The sequence below is a fragment of the Schistocerca americana genome, chromosome X, assembly GCF_021461395.2.
Source record: "Schistocerca americana isolate TAMUIC-IGC-003095 chromosome X, iqSchAmer2.1, whole genome shotgun sequence".
Taxonomy (NCBI): domain Eukaryota; kingdom Metazoa; phylum Arthropoda; class Insecta; order Orthoptera; family Acrididae; genus Schistocerca; species Schistocerca americana.
Genome location: NC_060130.1, coordinates 957,569,867 through 957,593,816, shown reverse-complemented (window position 1 = coordinate 957,593,816; position 23,950 = coordinate 957,569,867). Strand labels below are relative to the sequence as shown.

The 23,950-nt window shown below is 39.3% G+C and overlaps 1 protein-coding gene across 1 annotated transcript in view; it reads right to left on the bottom strand.

Annotated features, from left to right (window-relative positions):
• Positions 1-23,950, bottom strand: part of LOC124555269 (ATP-dependent helicase brm-like) — a 188,619-nt gene that overhangs the window by 149,061 nt on the left and 15,608 nt on the right. The window contains exons 3-6 of the mRNA XM_047129138.1: positions 18,122-18,277; positions 17,745-17,941; positions 11,793-11,937; positions 9,192-9,300 (exon numbers count right to left, since the gene is read on the bottom strand). Coding sequence (XP_046985094.1) covers positions 9,192-9,300; positions 11,793-11,937; positions 17,745-17,941; positions 18,122-18,277 — 607 coding nt within the window. The remainder of the gene's footprint in view (positions 1-9,191; positions 9,301-11,792; positions 11,938-17,744; positions 17,942-18,121; positions 18,278-23,950) is intronic.

Here is a 23,950-nt window from a genome sequence, read left to right as displayed (position 1 = left end):
TTACACCCCTCTACATTTGGTCATCATCAGTTATTTTGCTGCCAAAATAGCAAAACACGTCCACTACTTTTAATGTATCATTTCATAACCTAATTCCCTCAGCACTGCTTCACACAGTTCAATTAAATTCCATAAACCTTGTTTTATTTTTCTTAATGTTCCTCTTATAATTTATTTTCAAGACCGTATACATTCTGTTCAACTGCTCTTCAAAGTTCTTTGCCATCTCTGACATAATTAAAACATTATCAGCAAATTGCAAAGTTTTTATTTCTTCTCCATCAACTTTAATTCCCTTCCCAAATTTCTTCATGGTTTACTCCACAGCTTGTTCAATGTAAAAATCCAATAACAGTGGGGATAGGCTACAAACCCTGTCTCAATCCCTTCATAACCATGGCTATCCCTTTTATGTTCTTCAGGTCTCCAACTCTCATCTGGTTTCTGTACAGCACGTATATAACCTTTTTTTGCCTGTATTTTATCCCTGATACCTTAGGAATATCAGAGAGCGCATTCCAGTCAACATTATCTATCTTTTCTCTTGGTCTACAAATACTATAAAATGAAGGTTTGCCTTTCTTCAATCTATCTTCTACAGTAAGCCAAAGGGTCGATCAGTATTGCCTTGTGTGTACATACATTTCTCCAGAACACAGTCTTTTCTGAGTTCAACATCTACCAGTTTTTCCATAATTCTGTTAATAATCTGTGGCAATATTTATTGAACATGACTTATTAAGCTGATGGTTCGGTAAGTATGCACACTTGTCGGCATCTGCCTTCTTTGAAATTGGATTTATTTTTATTGCATTCTTCCTGGGAGTATTTCACCAATCTCCTAGATCTTACTTATCAGGTGGAATAATTCTGCCATGGCTGGCTTTCCCAAGGCTTTCAGTAGTTCTGATTCAATAGCATCTACTCCATGTGCCTTGTTTTCACAGAGGTCTTCCAGTGTTCTGTCAAATTCTTCTTGCAGTATCATATCTCCCATCTCATTTCCACATATTTCCTCTTCTCTTTCTATAATAATGTCCTCAAGTTGCTTTCTCTCATACAGACCTTGTACATATTAACTCCCACCTTTTCCTTTTTTGCTTAGTTTGGTTTGCCATATGAGGTTTGATATTCATACAAATGCTTCTGTTTTCTCCAAGTATCTCTCTAATTTTCCTACAGGTGGTATCTGTCTTTCCCCTAGTTATGCAGGCTTCTACAGCCTTGTATTCATCCTCTAGCCATTCATGCTTAGCCATTACACACTTATTTTTTAGATGTACCTATTCCCTTTCACTTGCTTCATTTCCTGGATTTTTATATTTTCTCCCTTTCTCAATTAAATTCCATATCTCCTGTGTTATATAGGGATTTCTACTAGGTCTTGTATTTTTACCTATGTGGTCCCCTGCTGTCTTCCATACTTTATCACTCAAAGCTACTAGCTATGTCTGCTATTGTATTCCTTTCCCCTGTTTCAGTCAAATGTTACATAATGCTCACACTGAAACTCTCGAGAACTTCTGGTTCTCCAATTTATTGATCTCCTTAACTACTTTCATAATTTCTTCCATTAACTGAAAACAGTTTTTTTTGCCTTGTTTCACAAATTTTATTATGATTACTGAAATGGACTTATAACCTGAAACCTAGATTGTGCAGTAACCATAATAAAATTTGTGAGACAAGCCAAAAAACAGTGTTTTTTATTGTCTTTTTTTTTTTTTTCCATCTTTCCCTTAGTTGCTCTAAATTCGTGGAGGTATGTAGTGGAAGTGAAGGCAGTTAGTTGCAGAGACAGTACATACCTCCACAACTGTTTGTTTAGTTAATTTATGTGCTTCACCAAGAACCCACAGTTGATTCAATTAAAATAATTTCTTCCATTGTAATCTGCAGCCCATAAACAATAAATTATGGTTAGAGCCCACAGCTGCCCTGGAAATGTCTTACAGTTTAACATGTGGTTTCGATATCTCTGTCTTACCATTACACAATCGAACTGAAACCTTCCACTGTCCACAGGTCTCTTCCACATACCCAACCTTCTTTCATGAGTCTTAAACCAAGCGATAATGATGATTATATTACGCTCTATGCAAAATTCTAACAGGCAGCTTCCACTTTCGGTTCTTTCCCTCGACCCATGTCGTCCTATTTTTCCTTCTCTTCCTTTTCCTATAGCTGAATTCCAGTTACCCATACAAATTTTTGTTTCCCTTAACTATCTAAATAATTTTCTATATCTTACATTATATTCATTCAATCTCTTCATCATCTGTGGAGCTAGTTGGCATATAAACTTGTACTATGTGGTGAGTGTTGGCTTCATGTATATCTTGGCTATGATAATGGGATAGCGATGCTGTTAACAGTAGCTTACCCACATTTCTATTGTCTTATTCATTATTAGGTCTACTCATGCATTACCACTATTTGGTGGGCACTGATAACCAGTGTTGAGCAACCCAACCTGCAAAACACACACACACACACACACACACACACACACACACACACACACTATCACTCACATTGATTGTTTGTAACATCACAAAAAAATTACATACGAAAAAACCGCACCTGATAATGAGAAAAATTCTCGAAACATGTTTTGCTCAGCATGAATAAAATACATAACCGGCACTGTGTTTACACTAAAATCATTTGAGCAACTCAAAAGTGCATGATGGTGTCAACCAGTGCTCCAAATGGCCATACGCCGAAACACGTTAAATATGGTTCAACAAAAGTGTCACGATGATCACAACAACCACAAAACTGTTTGCACAGTAGAGAGAGTTTGAAAATGGTTGTCATTGGTCATGATATCTTCATCTGAGCAAATCTAGTTACGCCGGCCGAAGTGGCCGTGCGGTTAAAGGCGCTGCAGTCTGGAACCGCAAGTCCGCTATGGTCGCAGGTTCGAATCCTGCCTCGGGCATGGATGTTTGTGATGTCCTTAGGTTAGTTCGGTTTAACTAGTTCTAAGTTCTAGGGGACTGATGACCTCAGCAGTTAAGTCCCATAGTGCTCAGAGCCATTTGAACCATTTGAATCTAGTTACTCCCATTAGGTACCACACCAAGTAGAGCTTAGCAGCGGTGGGAGATACGGCACAAATTGTTCCAACTTTTACACGTTTACCAGTTCAAGTCCGCTGAGCAGAGTGCCCCGGTGTCAAGAATGTTAACCACGTAATATTTGTAAACCCTACTGGATGGCCAACACCATGCCAGCATCATTTTTTCTCCACAAACATTTTTTCATAACGCGTAAATCGCAGGAAAATTATAAATATGTTGATGCAAAATCAGGTGCAAATTAACATTGTAGGCACAGGAAATTTGAGAAGACCAATAAAAAGTGTCATAAACAGCAGAAAAATGTTAATTCTGGGAATGTAAAAGTGGGGTTATACTGTATATGCACTTAGGTGATAGAAACATCACATTTTTCCTGGGTTAACAGTTACTATTTTCCATATCTTTATCATTAAGAATGGAATTGTTATAGGATCACTTTGTTTTCCATCTCTCCATCTGTCTGCCTGTCTGTCAATACACTTTTCCCTCTGGAAACTTGTCTCGAGACATGATTTATTTTTTTGCATTAATGATAAACACTACAAAAGGTATTTCGAAGTGTTTTTTGTGATGCATTTATGAATCATATGCTTCTGGTTAAGAAAATATTTCTGTGAACTGAAGTGATAAGGCCATTTTAAAATGAAATACTTATTTCATGATAAACATGATATTTGAGCAAAATTTGTAGAGAATAATGAGCTTCAAATTTTTTTTTTCCAAGATTATATGTACTAAGAGAAATGGGGGAGAGAACAAACAGGACACAAATACCTGTTATCTTTAATATTCTCGAAAATCTCTGTAAGTGATGATTGAAAGGGTTTAGGGAGGGCCAGGTGCTTTCTAAGTAATTCAGTGCAAATATTGTTGACTGACTCCATTCTTCCTGCAAAATGAAATGTCTGGAATGTTGTTCTCGAGGCAACAGATAATCCCACCTCAGCCTATCTCCTCATGCTACAGTGCTAATACTCTTGGAAATCCCTAATGACATCTACTGGTGCATGGCTGACCACGCGAATGGTTGGTGTATTTCGGCGTCCTGGTTCAGCTAAAATAAATAAAGTGACCATAGTCAGTACTGTGTGGGAATTGCGAACTCTGTAGTTCTGATCAGCAGCAGTTGGCAACAGTCAGTAGAGTTTGTGCCATAGTGATTTGTAAATATGCGTTGACAACTGGGCCGTGTGCCATCAACTTCTTTAACTGCATTATCATCTGCTTTGCTGCTGACTGCTGAGCTGTAATGTCACTGTTTGTGTTTTGTTGTGATTTTGTTTTTCAAAAATGAGTGATGATGCAGTTGCTGGTGCATTGCACGGTTACCTTCTACTGCAGTTGGGAAAAATAAATTGATTATCTTGAGTTTGTAGAAGCTCAAAACACAACTTTCTGTTGCCTTCACTGCACACTTCATATTTAGTACACAGAGGCAGAGTTATTTCATCCAGTTAATGCATTCAGTCAAACATTTCCACAGTAAGTGAAAAAGCACAAAAATTATCTGTCTTCAAAATGTTAAAACAGTCTGATATATTATCTGGGTATCTTACTCTTGAAGATATTCTGCTAAATGAAACTAGGGGGGAAAAAGTCAACAGGCTGATATAATTCAGTCACTGCAAGCACTGAAAAAAATGCAACTGAACTTAGCAAATGCTCTCTTAAAGTTGCTTGGGTTCCCTATTCACCCACTGAAGCAGATTTTTTTTCTCCAAGTATAATTTCATTGTCAGTGACTGATTATAACATGTGCTACGTTATCTTTCACAAAGTAAGGCATGGTCAGAATGGCCTAATGACAATGTAATTTAAGTGTTATGTACTCATAATAAGGAATCTAGTAAAACAATATTACATGTTTATCATTTACTTGTACATCTACAATTCATGTAAATCATTCAGAACCACAAAAATGAAACCTCTAATGATTAATTTTAGAATTGCATCAAAATGAAATTAAAGCGATATGGGAATATCTACATCGTGAAATAACGTGTCAATCAGTATCCTTCTCACAAAATCATACAGAAATTAATGTGAGAAAATCATGCCTCTACTTGTGTCAAATATTAAGGTAGACAGTCTGTTGGCAGTGTACAAAAAAAATTAAGCTTCTAACTCAATGTACACAAAAGATATGGCCATTTATGCCACATATTTTATAGTTGTAGACTCACTCATCAAAACCTATGGATGAACCATCAATACACGTAATTAAGATCATACAGAACCCTCACAGCACAAGTCCCACACCTCAGACCATTTTACGTTATATTTGTTTTTGTTCTTTAAATCATTCATCTAAATGAAAGATACAAGGCCACATTTTCTTTTTTATTCCAAGGGTGTAAGGTTACTGTTCTCTCAGCTTGTGTGAATATCAATATGTGCATATGACTCTAACAAGCAATATGCATTAGTGGGTTGTGAGGATAGGTAAGACCTTATCTCTGGTCACAACAATGGCCAGGTCTTGCCCTGTGTTTATCACTATTGACAGCTTGAGTCATACATAGTAAATGACTGCATGGGTAGGTAGCAAGAATTTGACTATGAGATAATTTGCATGAACACGATAAGAAAGTCGATAGTGCGAAATGTTTCAAAGTTTAATTATGCTTTGAAACATATAGATTGATACAAAAGTGGTGGAATACAGTATTCTGTGAAGTTTGATTATAGCGGAAAAAAATTACTGTCAGAAGAAACTGTTATAAACTGGAAACCTTGCATAAGACAATTAAGTCAGTTTTGTCATTCATACCACATCCACCTTTAAGACAAGAGAGAAAGAAGAAATCTACGAGATGGCACAGAATGAGAGTATAATGGTAAACACGTTTTAACACCCTGTACACATTCCTCCCAAACCTCAACCCATTCCCCCTCATTTGCTTCACTTGGACCTTCTCGGTCCAATAAGCCACATTTCTCAATGTCAAACCTCCATTTCAGGGATGGCTCTATCAGTACCTTCATCCAAATCCATCTCATCAACAGCAACAATACCTCCATTTCAACAACTGCCACTCGTTCTACACTAAGTGCTCTCTTCCTTACAACTTAGCCATGTATAGCCATCTCATCTGCAGTGTTCATTTAGGACATCCTTTAGAAGACACGACAAATAGTTTACGCACACACACAAGACCTTAAACAAGTCTACCACGTGTCAGCTGTCCACTACTTCAGTATCATGTTGTCATCTAGACTTCAATTAAATTAGCATGGTGATTGGCATTTCTGAGAGACGAGTGGTAGGGGCCAGTTGCCATCCAATAAACGTTCTCACTCTACTATTGCATGTTCACTGTTTTGCCTGTTTGTGTACACACAAAGCCTTGGTAGGAATGGCTGGTTGCACGAGGCAGAGGAGAGAGCCAAAATGTACAAAATTTGTGTCATTCATTTCACCTTTCTGAAAGTTTACTTTATATACCACTGTCACTTTCCCCTTTCCTGCAGCAGTTGTAAGTGGTGCATGGGAAGAATGATTGTTGGAAGACCTCTGAGAATCTCCGTGACACTTTTGGACTTCTGCTCTTCTTTGAACGATCTCTATTTCACCTGTAAATCCCATTTAGCATCTGATTACAGCTTCAGACTGAGGAGTCTACCACATGTCAAGTATCAAACAAGGGTTTTGTAAGCTACCTCATTTCTTGGTAGAAAACACTTCCTGAGGATTCTCCCAATAAATCCCAGTCTGGCATCCGCCTTTCCTCAGATCGTTTTGTGTTGTTGTTCCATTTTAAATTGCTCTATACATTTACTCTCAGATATTTAACGCACACAACTGCTTCCAGGGATTTTTCAACGACTGTGTTACCTTACAACTATGGGTCTTCAGCCTAATTCTGCATCATACATTACATTTGTGTATCTTGACGATCAACTGCCAATCCTTACATGAAGTGTCATTCTCATCATGTCTTCCTGCATCCACTATAATTTTCTATTATTGCAACATCTCTATATACAACAGCACCATTCACAAACAGTTTCATGGAGGTTCCAATGTTATCCACTTGGTCATTTATAAACAGGGTATTCCACACTTTGAGAGGTAGTAGTATGGACCAAATCAAAACAAAAATGGCCAGTAAATATGGTCTCTATATACATACCTTATGACATATCAGCAAAACATCTCTTCTACTGCAAGCTCTTTGTTATTACAAATAATCTACTGAATGCAGTAAACAAATGACAACACATTCCTCTGTTAATGTCCATGGATACAGTATGCAGTAAACATCTGTTAACATTGTTGCCGTAAATCATATTCTCAGTTGTGGGTAAGTTCAGCACATTCTTGAATTCTAATGGAATCAGTTTGTGTTCTGATAAGTTTGTGAAACACTTTTACATTTTAGTTTCATCTTTGCACTTACCAGCATAATGGAAACCTATTATCCCACAAGGAAAATAGCAGACATGATGATCTGTTATGGTCTGGCAAATAGAAGCAACTGTCAAATGCTGAAAAATATCCAGAATGCAGGGTCCCATTTGCACAATTATTTAGTTATTTTTTCCAAATACTAGCAGACTCTGGTTCTGTAGATACAAAACAACAGTGTGTGGCAGACCTCTCACCACTGATACTCCTGTTGTGGAGGCGGGAGCATTGCAAGAAGTGGAAGAGGATCCTGAAAATAGTGTACATAGAATTCCATCATTTATCAGGGTTAGTCATCCTCTAGTCTGAACAATCCTCTATGAACAATTCCTATAACCACATCATGGACATCCTGTTCAAGCCTTTCAGCCACAATATCACCCTGTCAGAATGCAGTTCTGCCAATGGCAGTTGCAAAGATGTGGTGGTGGTAATTCACTTTTCAGAACAAAGATAATATTGACATATGAGGCTTGTTTCAGGCAAATGGGATCAGCACTATTCATAAACAACATATGTGGGCTGATGAAAATCTACAAGCAATTGAAGAAGCAAGGCATTAGTGCCAATTTTCAATTGGTGTGTGGCAAGAATTATTGGCAGCAGACTAATAGCATCTTACATACTACCAAACAGGTTGACTGGTGCGAGATATCATCAGTTCTTATCAAATGAATCTCCTATGAGGTACCTCCAACAATAGCTGAAGATGTGGTTCATGCACGATGGAGCACCAGCTCATTTTCTCTGGAATGTCCGAAAACACCTCACACACACATGTAATGGGCTATGGATTGATAGGGCAGATCCAGTGTGTTAGCTAGCTAGTATCCCAATCTTAATCCTGTGGAATTTTGGTTATGTGGCCACTTGAAATCTTCGGTGTATGTATAAACACTATAAGAATGCATAATCAATGTCCGGCATTGCATCAGTGTCCAACGTGGAGTTTTTCAGGCAGTACTCATTCCCTATGATGACTGACATAAACATGAATTACTTTGAACGGACAGCATATTGAGCACCTCCTTTAGCAATGGCCCACAAGTGCAGGTCTTATGTAATAGCAAGCAGATACTTTAGAAGCTCTGCTGTTTCACAGTAAGAGAATAGTGTGTTCTCATTTGTTTACTGCATTCTGTAGGTCATTTGTAATAAAGAGTTTGCAATAGAGCATTTCCCAATAGTGAAAATTCTTAGCTTTTAATGTATACATTTTAGCATCCAAGTTTACTGGACATTTTTGTTCTGTTTTGGTCCATACTACAACTCTCAGAATATGGGACACTTTTTCTAATGCCCATTATTTTAGATAGTGTTGGTCCTATAATATTCCCTTGGGGTAGCCCAAAATTACTTTTACATCTGAAGATCTCTCACCATTAAGAACAACATGCTGTGGTGTATTTGGTATAAACTATTCAGTCCAAGCACAAAGCTGGTCTGATGTTCAGTACACTTTTATTTTATTAATTAGGTGACAGTGTCAAACTGTGCCAAATGCTTTCCAGAAGTCAAAAGAAACACAGTATCATCCTAGGCATTCCTGTCTCATAAATGAACAGAGTGAGCTGGGATTAACATGATCTTATAGCAGATATTTGCAGCCTCCAGAAAGATTGTAACACTCAAGTGCATAAAAACAAACAAAACACACAAAGTTATAATGTTAAGTTAATATATTTAGAACTACTAACCAGTAGCTGTATGTAACAATGCAATTCTATCAGCCATCTGAGAACTCTCATCAAGCAGACTGTCAATCATTTCTGGTTCAACAACACGTTTCCACTTCTTCCGTTTCTTCTGAAACATTTTAGTCAATGCATACATTATGTACACAACACTTTGTTATATGTTAATCTCATGTAGTTCTATACATTTTGCCATTATCTAGAGAGAATTTAATAGCACATCACACTAATGATCAACTACAAAGAAACAAAAATTAATTTCTCTTCTGTGTAAGAGCAAACAAATCTTGCCCCAATATGAGTAAGCAATACTTCTTACTAGTACATAGAAAAATATGGTTAAAAAGTTGTAAGCAAAGGAAGTTGGTATTTCATAAGATTAAAGGTTGTATACCTTTTGTAAGAGACCTCTTCAATATTATCACACTTTTTCAAAGGATAACTTTCTTAATACCCTGTCTTTCACAAACATCAGTAATATAGTTCAATATACCCATTTACACTCATGGAAAATTGTAAATCAATAATCACATGTTGCGGTACTGTTGTTGGCATTGGTAGTACCCACATTCAAAAATATTATAATTTACATATTTCTTCTTCACTTTGTACCTTTTTTTTTTATAGAAAAATCATTACGCCCGCATTAAAAATTCAATCGTAATCTCTAGTTATAGACTAACACAAAAAAACAACAACAATGTCCCTGAGAGCTAGGAGACAAGCAGTGGAAATGCGCATCATGTGCAGGCAGGCATTATCTTGCTGAAATGTATGCCCTGGACAGCTTGTCATCAAGGGCAACAAAATTGGGCGTAGAATATCATCAACATACCACTGTGCTGTAAGGGTGCCACAGATGACAACCAAAGGGGTCCTGTTATGAAAAGAAATGGCATCCTAGGCCATTACTCTTGGTTGTCAGGCCATATGGCAGGCGACAGTCAGGTTGATATCCCATCGGTGTCAAGGGTGAATCCAGACAATCTCACTGACTGGAGTAGAGTTGTCTTCAGAGATGTGTCCCACTTTGACCTGAGCTCCAATGAAAAGCAAAGATGTGTCTGGAGACACTCCAGGCAGCAATGGGACACTACTGCCCACCATACGGCCCGATAACCAGGAGTGACAATCTATTGTGCCATTTCTTTTCATAGCAGGGACCCTTTTGGTGTCATCTGCAGCACCCTTACAGCACAGTGATACATCTACGATATTCTAGGCCCTGTTTTGTTGCCCTTCATGGAAAGCCATCTTTGCCATACATTTCAGCAAGATAATGTCTGTCCACACCTGTCGAGTGTTTCTACTGCTCGTCTTTGTCCTTGCCAAGTCCTAACTTGGCCACCAAAGGTCACCGGATCTCTCCCCAATTGAAAATATTTAGAGCATTATGGGCAGGTCCCTCCAAGCAGCTCATGATTTTGATGATCTAATGTGTCAATTGGAAAAAAATTGGCACAGTATCCCTCAGGAGGACATCCAACAGCTCAATCAATCAATAGTGCACTGAACAACTGCTTGCATAATCAGCAGAGATGGACCAACACATTACTGACTTGCTCAATTTGTGAAGCTCTCTCTCTTGAATAAATCATCCAATTTTTCTGAAATGTAAGTATTTGTCATTGAGTGTATACACAATTTGGTCATCTAGCATTGGAAAGACAGGAATACTGAAAACACCAGTATCATATTGAGGAAACTGGTGATCCAATAAAGGAATCATCACAATGAATTTTATGGATTCAAAAACTTGATAATTTGAAAGTTTCACCCAAGTCAGGAAAGAAGAATAATCAATACACTCGCAAAATGCGCAAGACGAAAGGTGACCTGCATTATGACAGATGTAAGATACAACACCTGGAATGTGTTCTGAGTGGAAAGCATGCTCCACCAGTTGCACGAGAAGTTTCAGGAAACCTATCACCTGATGACGTGACACATCAGAAAAAAAATGTTGTGGATGGCCTTGCTGCCATGCATCCCCATGGTGATGGGCAGAATTGATCGTATATTGTGCAAACACAGCATTGAGTCTATTTACAAACCAACCAAGAAGATAGGATAGCGTCTCATATTGGCAAAGGACAAGACGGACCAACTCGCAATGTTGGGAATATACTGCATGCTGTGTACACATGGAATAGTCTATGCTGGAGTGATTGGATGATCCATCAATACCAGGTTCATCAAATGCAAAATGTATGGCTGATTGGGACAGGTGAAGAAATCGGCAAAGGCAGAGTACATGCCATGCGAGATCGACACATGATAAAATTCACTGAGACACAGGTTCTCATATTGGATTCCCATGTTGCACTAAACTACCATTGCGAGTAACAAGGGGAGAACTACATCATTAACGACCAGGGAAAAGCCCTCAGACCTAGGTGTGATAGTACCTACATCTCCAGCTGCAGCCTTGACTCCAGTCCACCACTAGCAAATGGAGGGTGAACCTTTGACAATGCCAGTTACTTGTGCTGGCAAAACATGAGAAAAATCATTGAAGAAACATCAGCCAAATATCCCGAAACAAAAGCCAACAAGCAATACATTACTTATAGGCCACAAAAGTCTTAACAATTTTGTACTTACCTTCTGTTCCATCTCTTCTTCACGCCGTTTACGATACTGCTCGGCTTTGTGTTGCTTCACCATATCTTTTAGATTTGCTATGTACTCATCAGTCTGCTGGAGGAGGAGTGATAGCCGTTTATCTTTTTTCTGATCAATCAGCTTTCTATGGGCAGAAATAAGGTACAAAATAAGTTTTCTCAAACATTCACTAGCTGCTATTTTTCTTTAATAAATTTTTGCTAGTGTCAGGCATCTTTGTGTAAACAGTTTCACTTAACTGTGCAATTAACAGCTTTAATAAGAGGGAAAACTACTAGTATTTTTACTAGAAACTTTCCAGGATTGGCCAGCAAAGTAATGAGTTCAGACAAATTTAATATTTGTTCACAGGCCACGAAATGAACAGATACCACCTACACAATGATTATTCAGATGTTGATAGAAGTAAAAGTACCCACTCACCATATAGTTAAGCCACTGAGTGGGTAACAGGCACTTGAACAAGATTGAAATTATTGTGCTTTCAATCTTGTTTATGTGCCAGCTGATCAGGCAATGTCTTAATTACACAGTGGGTTGGTATCTTTACTCCTTGCATTATTTGTATTCCCAGATTTGCATGACTTCCCAGTACCACATTAATTACATGCAGAGTAAATTCAAACTCTAACAATAGATTTTCAGAAACTGATCATGACTGTTTGTTGTTTTCATAGACTGAACACTTGACTTCCGGTGACTTGTTACAGAATAATTCATTTAATTTATTAGTCAAGTTCCTTTTTGACTTTACTAAATTGAGATTACATGCAGACCATGGCAGGTATATATAATACAGAATGTAATTCACATTGGTAAAAAATTTGGAGGGGTTTGATCTCCTCTGAATCATGGCATCCCAAACTTGGACAGTGGTAGGACACTATCATATGCACAGTAACAAGTACCAAACACTTACAAACGGTGAGTAAACTCAACGAACATGTTACAATACAGCGTGTAACAATACAGTACTGCTTCTTTACAGAAGCTGTTGAAAACATTAACTACAGTGACCATACAGACTGTACGCCTATGCACCATAAGCTGTTTCATATTCTTGATAACCAGGAGATAATGTAAAACAATCCTGACTGTACCACTTCTTATCTGCAATTAACATTGACGGAAACAAAACCCATGAGAATTAAGCAAATCACAATTAAAATCTCAGAGCAGACAGACAAGACGGCAGTTAACTGTGTTGTCAACAGTGTGTTTCACAAATCAGTGGAAACATTTTCATTAGAAACATGACATCTTCCATATTATACACACTGTCACTGGTGTGCAGGGAGTTCGGTACACTCAACAAAGATAAATATGTCAGTAGTTTGAAATAATTACTCTTACCTCTATAATGAGGCACCGGGCATGCCTGTTTCTTATGTTAAAGCACTCAGCAAACTATAATTATCAGTCTTGAGACGTAATGGGTGGACTTCACAGCTATCGCATGCTAGAAAAATGTTCAGCAATGTAATGTTGATGTCATGTCTAATAAACACACTGATCACAGACGCAAAACTAATGCTTCTCCTGAAGTACTGGCCGACAGACTTCATATACGCAAAAGCTAGACATGACATGACGAACAGTTTCAGTAAATACAGCTTTATATTTGTATTTGATCATAATCAGTGTCATTTCTTATTACGAGGAATCGAACAATGATGTTCCTTAACATTTCCACTCCAGTGTCCAGTGGTGCTCAAAACTGTCAATTTTGTTTTCCACTCAGATGTCAAGCATCATTAGACACAGTTTTTCATAGCTCACATGCTCTATCTTGAATCTGACTGTATTAGACATCAATGCTGCACAGTACTGCCATCTAGGGAAGCCTGTGTTAACTCAAGTGTGTAACTGTGGCAGTTATGTTGAGAGAAAGGTTATAATTATTATGTTCACGTTAATTGGTGTGAAATGGCTAGTTTTTTATCTGCAGTTCTTTCTGAGGATGAGATCTAAATGAAAACGAGAGTGGTAATTATTCAGATGATGTCAGTGATTTTCTTGTAAACAACTCATGTGAAACAATGATGAAAAGAGTCTATCCTGAATAGTTTCAAAAAATATCACCCTGAAGAGTTTCGAAAAGAAAAAAAAAAATTTTTAAATCACAGAATTAAAAGTTTTGAATTGTTATTCTTATGTAAAAGTATCTTAATGAAAGCTCACTTTTTGTTTTAATGTATACCCTAACTGTTGGCCACTGACATAATTTCCACAAAGAGACTTGTGCAATTCTCTATGGCAAGCTTGTCGTCCGGGTGGTGGCAATTTAAGTAAGAGTGCATGGAGATGCCCTGTGTGTGCATTATGGAGTGCAAAGCGTTAAGTCCATGTTCTGCCAGTTGTCTGGTTACATAGCCAGGCTATTCTTGTTTCATTTCTATTACAATTACCAACATCTTCAACATCTCGAAATTGACAGCAGTGAGATTTTTGAGGAAGATCTAAGAGTATAGCAAAGGACATAGGAGTGGTGTATTTCTCTCAGACAAAAAAACCAAAGCCATCGGAATAGAAACTGAGATTGCACGTGAGACTTTTTGGACAAGACTCAGTGTTAAGGACGGATACAAAATTGTAAATGGATATTTCTATGAACCACCAGACTCAACCTCCTCCCCCTTCTCCCACCCCCCCCCCCCACCCCCGCCTTCGAATTAACACATTTCTTTGAAAAAACTTCACAAGACTGTATGTGCTCCAAATTGTACTGTCATCACTGGAGGAGCCTTTCACCATCCAACAATCAATTTGGAAAGCTACAGTTTGGAAGTGGTGGGTGTGACAAGGCATCCTGTGAAACTTTATTAAATTCTCTGAGAATGACCTACAACAGACAGAAGCCCACTCATAATGTACATATAATACACCTAAGGGCAACAACTAAACATTATCTCTTTGAGGATATCCATATTGAAACTGGTATCAGTGACTATGAGGCAGTTGTAGCAGCAATTATTACTGAAGTACAAATGGCAATTAACACAAGTAATAATATTTACATGTCCGGTAAGCTAGGTCTTTACCTAGCTTATTGGACATGTAAATATTATTACTTCTGCATCACTATCATTTACTCGTTTCCCTATCCTTTTGCAAATAGTGTGCATGAAGAATGACTGATGGTGCGTCTTGGTATAAGCTTAAATTTCTCAGATTTTGCCAACATGGTCATTTGTAACTGATTCTTCTTGGGATGTACACACTATGAACATACAGTGTCTCTTGTAGTGCCTGCCACCAGAATTGGATGAACATCTCCAGTTCACCCAGTTACTACACAAGCCCATGTCAAAATGCACCACTCTTCATTAAATCTCTATTTCCTCTATTAATTCCACTTTGTGTAGACTGACAAGTAATACTCAAGAACCATCAAATACAATGATTTTATAAGCTACCTCTTTGATGGATGAATTAAAATTTCCTTATGATTCTTCCAGTAACTCTGTGGCATTTGCTTTTTCTAGCACTAATTTTATGTGACTGTTCCACTTTAAGTCCCTCTGGACACACGCTAGTACATATTTAAATATTGTGACTGTTTTCAGCAACTGGTTGTCACTTGATTAATCATGTGATTTTTTCTAGTAATTGATGGCCAACTGTGTAATCAAGTGAGTTTTCTGACTAATAGTTTAATCAGACAATAACGATTCTTTGCAAATATTTTTGTGCAATAGACCTCATTCATGTATCAAATATCAGCCCACGCACCAAACATTGATTCTACGCAACATTTCTAGCATTTTCCTACAATTTCTGGTGTTGTGATCTACACAAGAGCATCATCTGAGATCATCATCTGAGATCATCATCATCATCATCATCATCATCATCATCATCTGAGATCATCATCATCATCATCATCTGAGATCATCGTCATCATCATCATCATCTGAGATCATCGTCATCATCATCATCATCATCATCTGAGATCATCGTCATCATCATCATCTGAGATCATCGTCATCATCATCATCTGAGATCATCGTCATCATCATCATCTGAGATCATCGTCTTCATCTGAGATCATCGTCTTCATCTGAGATCATCGTCATCAAGCTTCTGCTTGTTGAGAACCTCCATCGCTTTTGCTTTCACCCCTTCCACACTATTAAATCTTGCCCCCTTAAGCACCAGTGTGACCTTAGGAAATAAGAAAAAGTAACAGGGAGCCAGGTTGAGCGAATACACTGGGTGGTCCAACACAGTGATGTGTTTCGCAACAAATGTCTTTACAGACAAGGACACAAGGCAGAATGGGCTGGCACATCATCTTCGTGAAGTATCCAGGACTTACTGTTCTGCAAGTAGGAACTTTGTCTCCTCACTCATTGATGATCGGCAGTCAGAACCGTGATTTAATAATTTTCACTGACTGTCTGACCTAAGAGGATGATTTTCATGGATTAATTTACCAATTTTCGCAGTGTCATCATCGATTTTGATGCTGACGGTCATCCTGTGCATGAATCATCTTCAGTCATTTCATGTTTCTCCTTAAGCCTTTTGCATTAATCCAGAACGTGTTCACAATTAACTTTGATTTCCATACACTTCCTTCAATGTGGCATGACTGTACTTGAGGAATAACTTGCTGCTCAACCTGAACACTCTGCATTTCCCACCAAAATGGAAGCCCATGGACTTCAGTCCAGCCTCTCTCTCTCTCTCTCTCTCTCTCTCTCTCTCTCTCTCTCACACACACACACACACACACACACACACACACACACACACACACACACAATTTTTTTGGCTACATTGGCAAATAACATCAGAACCTGGATGAAGATGTTCCCAGATGATGCTGTGGTGTAAGTCACAACACCAGAAATTGTAGCAAAATGATAGAAATCTTGCATAGGATAGGAGCTTGGTACAAGAACTGGTGTTTAATTCTTAATATAAACAAATGCACTGTATAGCACAAAATAGTTAGTAAGAACCATTATTGTTTGAGTAAACTATCTGCCATCAATTACTGGGAAACTTCACGTGATTACACAAATCGAAACCACTCGCTGGGAACAATCAAGAGAGTTAAATATATACAAGTGTGTGCCCAGAATTACAAAGTGGAACAGTCACATAAAATTAGTTCTAGAAAAATCAAATGCCACAGAGTCATTAGAAAAATCATAAGGAAATTTTAATTCATCCATCAAAGAGGTAGCTTATAAATATCTTTGTATTTAATGGTTCTTGAGTATTAATTGTTAGTCCACAGCAAGAAAAATTAATAGAGACAGATTTAAAGAAGGGTGGTGCATTTTCTCATGGACTCGTTTAGTAACTGGAAGAGTGAACTGGAGATGTTCATCCAGTTCTGGTGGCGTATGATTGGTTGGTAGGTTTGGGGAGAAAGGGACCAAACTATGTGGTCATCAGCCTCTTTAGCAGTACAACCAGGGTGGTAAAGTCCAATAAATTTAAGCTCATACCACGGCTCACAATCAGTTATTCTTCATGGACATTATTCGCAAAAGGCATAGAGAAGTGAGTACATGACAGGTATGCTTAAGTACCCTCTGCCACACAATGGCTAGCGGATTACAGATATACATGTAGATATGTCACTGAGAAAAGGTCTAAGAATGCTACAGTTTACTTGTGAAAGCAGAGGACCTTTCTCGATAAGCACCAAAAACTACTACACATATGCAATAAGGGAATCATAGTGGTTTCTTTTGGTTTCAGCATTCAGTTTTCATTAATTAAAATAGACTTTTCGCATTGTGTGAAAAATGCTTTACCACATAAATCATGTGATAAAAATATTTCAAGTGAGACTTCTGTATACTGCAGAAAAATAAATAATATAGCATAATGGTTAAACAAGTTTAAGATTACATTTAAATAACTGTCTACACATTGTATATAAAATTATTTGTTAAAAGTAAGGCATTTAACCTGTAGCCTTCTTCGTCTTCTGCCATTAGCCGCCTCCATCTCTCTCTTGCTCTCCTCTCTAGCTCCTTCTTTTGTTCCCTCTCTGCATTAGCATGGTGAGTCATGACAGCACGATTAAGACGTTGTATCCGCGCATAATTGTTCCGGAAGTATTCCTTCACATCTTTACCATGCTGAAGAACAGCATTTAGGAACTCCTTGAAAAATAAAAGATGCATAGATATTTTACATACTTACATAGCAGACAGACTAAGATGCTTGTAATTGCGTTGCTTGACATGCATCTAAATACATTCACATATGGGGAATGGGTTAATGAAAAGGAAAAATTGATAAAATCATAAAAAGTGAGGAATAGTATAATCTGCTTTATTTACCTGGTGTTTCTGGCGTCTTTTTCGTTCTGCCTCAAGCCTCTGTTGTTTCTCCAATTTCTCCGTAGCCCTCGCTTCACGTAAACTAAATTTTTTTGGTCTCTTTTTTGCAAGTGAAGCAGTGTCCAACATGGTGTCCTTTTGCATGCATGCAATAACCTGAAACCAATATAAGAACTATGAAACTGACAGTCTGCTCTATCATGCAATTTCAAAATGATTTTAACATGAAAACATAGCACAATCACTAAGAAAACTCTTGAAGGAGATGAAAGCTGCTGCTGCTGATTACGAGTTTAAGGAGACTAAAATCTAGGGCATCAATCTCGTATCTGCTCCCCAGGATGAAATCTGCACCTAGAATGAATTCCATGTGCAAGTGTGAGAAAATTTTCTAAATGTTTGTGTAGCATGTATCTGAGGTGAGATGCACACAACTGCCCAGTATACAACTATAGGGATGTGAGAAACCACCTAAAAGTAACATCCAGGCTGGCCAGCACACCAGCTCTCATCATTAATCTGCCGGGCAGATTCGATCCCAGGCTGGCATGCCTCCCCATCCCGGAAGTGAGCACTTTAACACAAATGGCTATCCAGACAGGTGAAAATGGTTCAAATTGCTCTGAGCACTATGGGACTTAACATCTGCGGCCATCAGTCCCCTAGAACTACTTAAACCTAACTAACCTAAGGACATCACACACATCCATGCCCGAGGCAGGATTCGAGCCTGCTACCATAGCTGTCGTGCGGTTCCAAACTGAAGTGCCTAGAACTGCTCGGCCAAACCGGCCGGACTGGAAAGCTGAGATGTAGGTAGAAGGTATAGGGGACACAATTATCATATTTATATCTATAGATTTGCATTGTCTCTGACACTATGTTATTGAGATATCTTAAAAAAAGAGGTTTTATCCGCATTCTGATAGTCTCTGGATTTTCCGGACTGCAAACAAGGATAATTGTTGGAAGTTTGAAACATTTTTTGAATTTTGTGTAACAAGTTAAGCAAGAACTCAGTATTACAGAAAAGCTTCGAAAAAGCAGCCCCCGTGAAGAATTCAAAACATTTCCTATACATATAAATTTCAATCACCATTATTATTATTATGAACAGTTCATCATTTCAGAAAGATGGTTGCAGTTGTGTTTAAAACTCTTTCATTGTGTCTTGTCTATGCAAAGTTCTAGGTTTACATTATTATTCATACATGTGGTCACTTTTTCAATACGAAAGCTTTAGGTCTTTTGAGGTCTTTTGCATTGCACATGAAGGGGGGAGCAGGGGGGGGGGGGGGGCAGAGAACTAATGCACAGACGTATACTATCCCTACCAGATCCTATAACCTATCCTATCCCTATCAGATTCTGTAACTGTTACTACTGAGGAAACAAAGAAAAGAAAAGTAAGAACAAATAAAGTATATCTTACAATAAATACCCAACAGCAGCTAACCAAATGTTGCCTTGCCTCATACATTAATAAAAATGAAGCAGTTGTGCAACATTTGAACATAAACACACACCATACGTACAAAAATTTCTGGTCACCCCACCGAAAAATTTGTTTGTGAAGTCAGTTCATGAAAGAAGAATTTATTAATGCAGGTGCAACATGTCAACATGAAAAACATGTCTTCTGTTAGAATGAGTTAATGGAGAGAATTTGTAAGAGCTCAGATAGCACACACTTACAGGTCTGTTATGAGTTTGGGCATTCCAACAGACGAGTTTCACAGAACTTCCATGAACCGTAGTCCATCATTTACAATGTTATTTTGATGGGAGAACATCGAGGATACACTAAATCGAACCATCACTCTTGCATGCCTAAGACATTAACACACAAGGAATGTAGAATTCTTACACCAACTGTACAAGGCAGATATCAAATAAAATCTATTTTGAAGTCTCACTGCAGGTCAGGTACTGATGTCAAAGAAAGAATTATCCATCAAGAAATCAAATGACTCTTGCTTTCATGATCCTGTTGTCATCCAGAAGCCGCTACTCACATGAACAAATGTGCAGTGTCACTTAGGGTGGTCCACATGTTATTGTAATTTGTTTGTGGGGGCAGGGGAAAGTTTTATGGAATGATTAGTAATGATGCCTTATGTGCCATTCAGATGAGCATTTGTGAACCTGCCGGATGCCTGGAGAACAGTAGTTACCAGAGATGTTGGAATAACAGAAAAATTTGGAGGATTCAGTGTGGCAGCCTTCGGTTGATTTTTCTGGCTTGCATCTTCACTGTTACATTTTAGCCAGTGGAAAAATCAAAACAAAGGTTCTCACATAAAAACTTTAAACAGCAGTAAGTTTTCCACAATGCTTCAACAGTTTACAATGAAGCATTTTCTGTATCATGAAAATGCTCCTGTCCAAAAATCCAAGATGATTTTATGGTTGGTTCGTTAGTTGGTTTAGAAGAGGGGGGGGGGGGGGGGGGGGGGGGGGGGGGGGGGGAAGGGACCAAACTACAAGGTCACCGGTCCCTTGATCCTAATAAAACAATGCCACAAGTGTGAGAATAAAACAGACAAGACACATAAAACAAAAGAAAGGAAAAACCACAAGAACAAAGGAAAGGCAACAAACTCTAAAAGGAACAAAAGAGGACAAGAAAACAACAGACGCTAGAAACAAAAGAGAGTAAAACAAGAAGGCAGATCACAGTGGCTGGCAGACCATGAGAATAAAACGGGAAAGCCAGCCACTCTGCAAAACATTAAAACCTCCACCCTAAAAGCACTAGGGTGGAGGCCACAGAGGGACAAAGGACATGCGCTGAAACTTAGATCAAATGATAAAACCCACCCTCACGAATAAAACATAAAACTAAATCAGCCAATGTGGTGGTGTCAGATAAAATGAGCGGCAACGAGCCCGGTAACCCAAGATTTCATCGCTGGGCAGTCAAAAAGGGCAGTGCACCAGAATATGGGCCACTGTCAACTGGGCGCCGCACCAACATTGAGGCGGGTCTTCACGGCACAAGAGGTAATTGTGGGTCACCCAAGTGTGTCGAATGCAGAGCTGGCAAAGGACAACTGATTCCCCGCGAAAGGCCCGCATGGAAGACTCCACACATTCGTAGTCTCCTTAATGACATACAGTTTGCTGTGCGTACTGTTATGCCATTCCGTCTCCCAAAGCTGAAAAACCCTGCGGCGTAAGTCAGAGCGCAGGTCAGGTTCAGAGATGCCCATCTTCAGAAGCGGTTTCCACGTAGCCTGTTTGGCCAGCCTATCGGCAGAGGGTAGCACTGGTTGATAACTTGCAGGCTGCTGAAGGAGTCAGTACACAGAAGAACCGATTCCTCGGGGCATGAACGGATATACTGCAGTGCAGGAGATATGGCCACCAGCTATGCAGCAAATACACTGCAGCCATCAGGCAAGGAATGCTGTTCAATATGGCCTCCGTGGACAAAGGCGAAGCCAACATGACCATCAGACATCGAGCTGTCGGTGTAAACCATTTCAGAGCCACGGAACACTTCAAGGATTGAGAGGAAGTGACAGCGGAGAGCCGCAGGGTTAAGGGAGTCTCAGGGCAACGCGAAAGGTTCAGACGAAGCTTTGGCCCACAGCTACACCACGGAGGTGTATGTGAATGGACCTCAAGGAGAGGTGGTGAAGGGAAGGACGCCAGTTCAGACAGAAGCGATCGCATGCGAACCGCAATCGTTAGCCTGACCTCGTCCGCCTATGTGAAAGGTGAACCGCCGTGGTTTGGGAAAAGAAGACGGTAATTAGGATGTTCAGGAGAGCTATGAATGTGTGCAACGTAGCTGGTGAGCAGTTGTGAATGTTTGATCTTCAATGGAGGGACTCCAGCTTCCACCAGTACGCTTGTCACCGGACTCATCCTAAAAGCTCCTGTTGCTAGTCGAACTACGCAATGGTGTAATCAGTCGAGCAAATGCGATGCTGAAGGCGCCGCTGAAACATAAATCACGCTCCCATAGTCAAGGTGGGATTGAACAAGGGCTCTGTAGAGCTGCAACAGCATGGAGCGATCTAAACCCCAGTTGGTGTTGCTCAGGCAGCGGAGGGCATTGAGGAGGTGCAGCCAACACTTCCATTTAAGCTGATGAAGATGAGGAAGCCAAGTCAAACAAGCATCGAAAACCAGACCTGGATCCCTATTCATCACTGTTAACACCACCTCTCTATACACCAACATCCCTCATGCCCATGGTCTTAACGCTATTGAACACTACCTTTTCCAGCATCCTTCAGCCTCCAAACCCACCACCTCACTCCTCATATATCTTACTAACTTTATCCTAACCCAGAACTACTACTCCTTTGAAACGACAGTATACAAACAAATCCATGAAACTGCCATGGGCACCCACATGGCACGCTTTATGGCCCATATAGAGGAGACTTTCCTAGACTCCCAAAATGCCAAACCCTAGTCTGGTTCAGGTACACTGATGACATCTTACGTTCATGATCTGCACTCAGGGCCAAGACACCCCTATCTTCATACCTTCACAACCTCAACACCTTCTCTCCCACCCGCTTCATCTGGTCCTCCTCAAACACACGTGCCACCTTCCTAGATGTTGACCTCATCCTCATCCTCACTGATGGCTCCATCTGCAACTCTATTCACATTAAACTCAACAACTACCAACAGTACCTGCCTTTTCAACAGCTGTCAGCCATTTCACACCTAAAAATCCCTCCCATACAGCATGGCCACCCTGGGACGGTGTATCTGCAGTGTCAAGAACTTTCTTGTCCAGTACGCTGAGGGTCTCGTCAAGGCATTCACAGAAAGGCACTAGCCCGCAGACCTAGTGCACAAACAGATCTGTGCCATTTCCTCTCACAGCACCAATCCTCCCACCACCCGCAAGAACCAGGCACAAAGGAATTTTGTCACCCAATACCACCCTGAACTAGAACAACTTAACCAAATCCTTCGCCAAGGCTTTGATTACCTATCATTGTGCCCTGAACTGAGGAGCCTGTCATAGCTTATGTCACGTGATCTCGTCAGCCATTGACACCAGATATTCAGAACCCAGGACACGTGCTGTACTCAGCTAATAGCAACATCACTGTTAAGTAGCGCGGATACACAAACAGGAAAAGTTAATGTTTTAAATTAATATAGACCTACATAGTGTTGCTACAAGAAAAGCAAAGCTTTCACATATAATATTGGTCTCTAAGGTTAATAAGCTGCAAGAGAAGCTAAGCTTTCACATATAATGTTGATATTTTTTGCGCGTGTTGTACTTTAAGATAGATCACACAAATGTGCCAGGAAAATTTTTAGCCGAGTCCAGTGACTTGTCCTCAAAGTTTTCCACAAATAAATTAGCTACCGCAGAGGAGAGGGAACATCCCATAGCACTACATCAATTTGTTCATAATAACGACATGAATGTCTGATCTCCTGGGCTCGAAATACTTCTAAATGGCTCGTCATCAAACACTCTGTGATTTAAGAAATTCATCGTACATTCTCCCACATAGTTCAACATGCGTAAAAGGAGATTTACTTTGCAAGTAACGCTTTTCAACCCACGATTCCCAATATTTTCCCATGACCTGTTAGAAATAGGTTCCTTTCAGTAGTTGTCAGAGAGTGCCAGATAACAGGCGCCACCGCGCTTTGGCAGCTACTATGATGCAGGATGCCCATATGTTCGTACGTGTAAAACATTAAAAGATCTTACATTATGTCATAAAAGAAACAAGACATCAGAGGATACTCCAAGAGCATCAGAATTTCGTGAACCATACTAAAATGGCACATTTAAAGTGCATACTCGTATATCCAGATTCCCAATGAAGTAGGCCT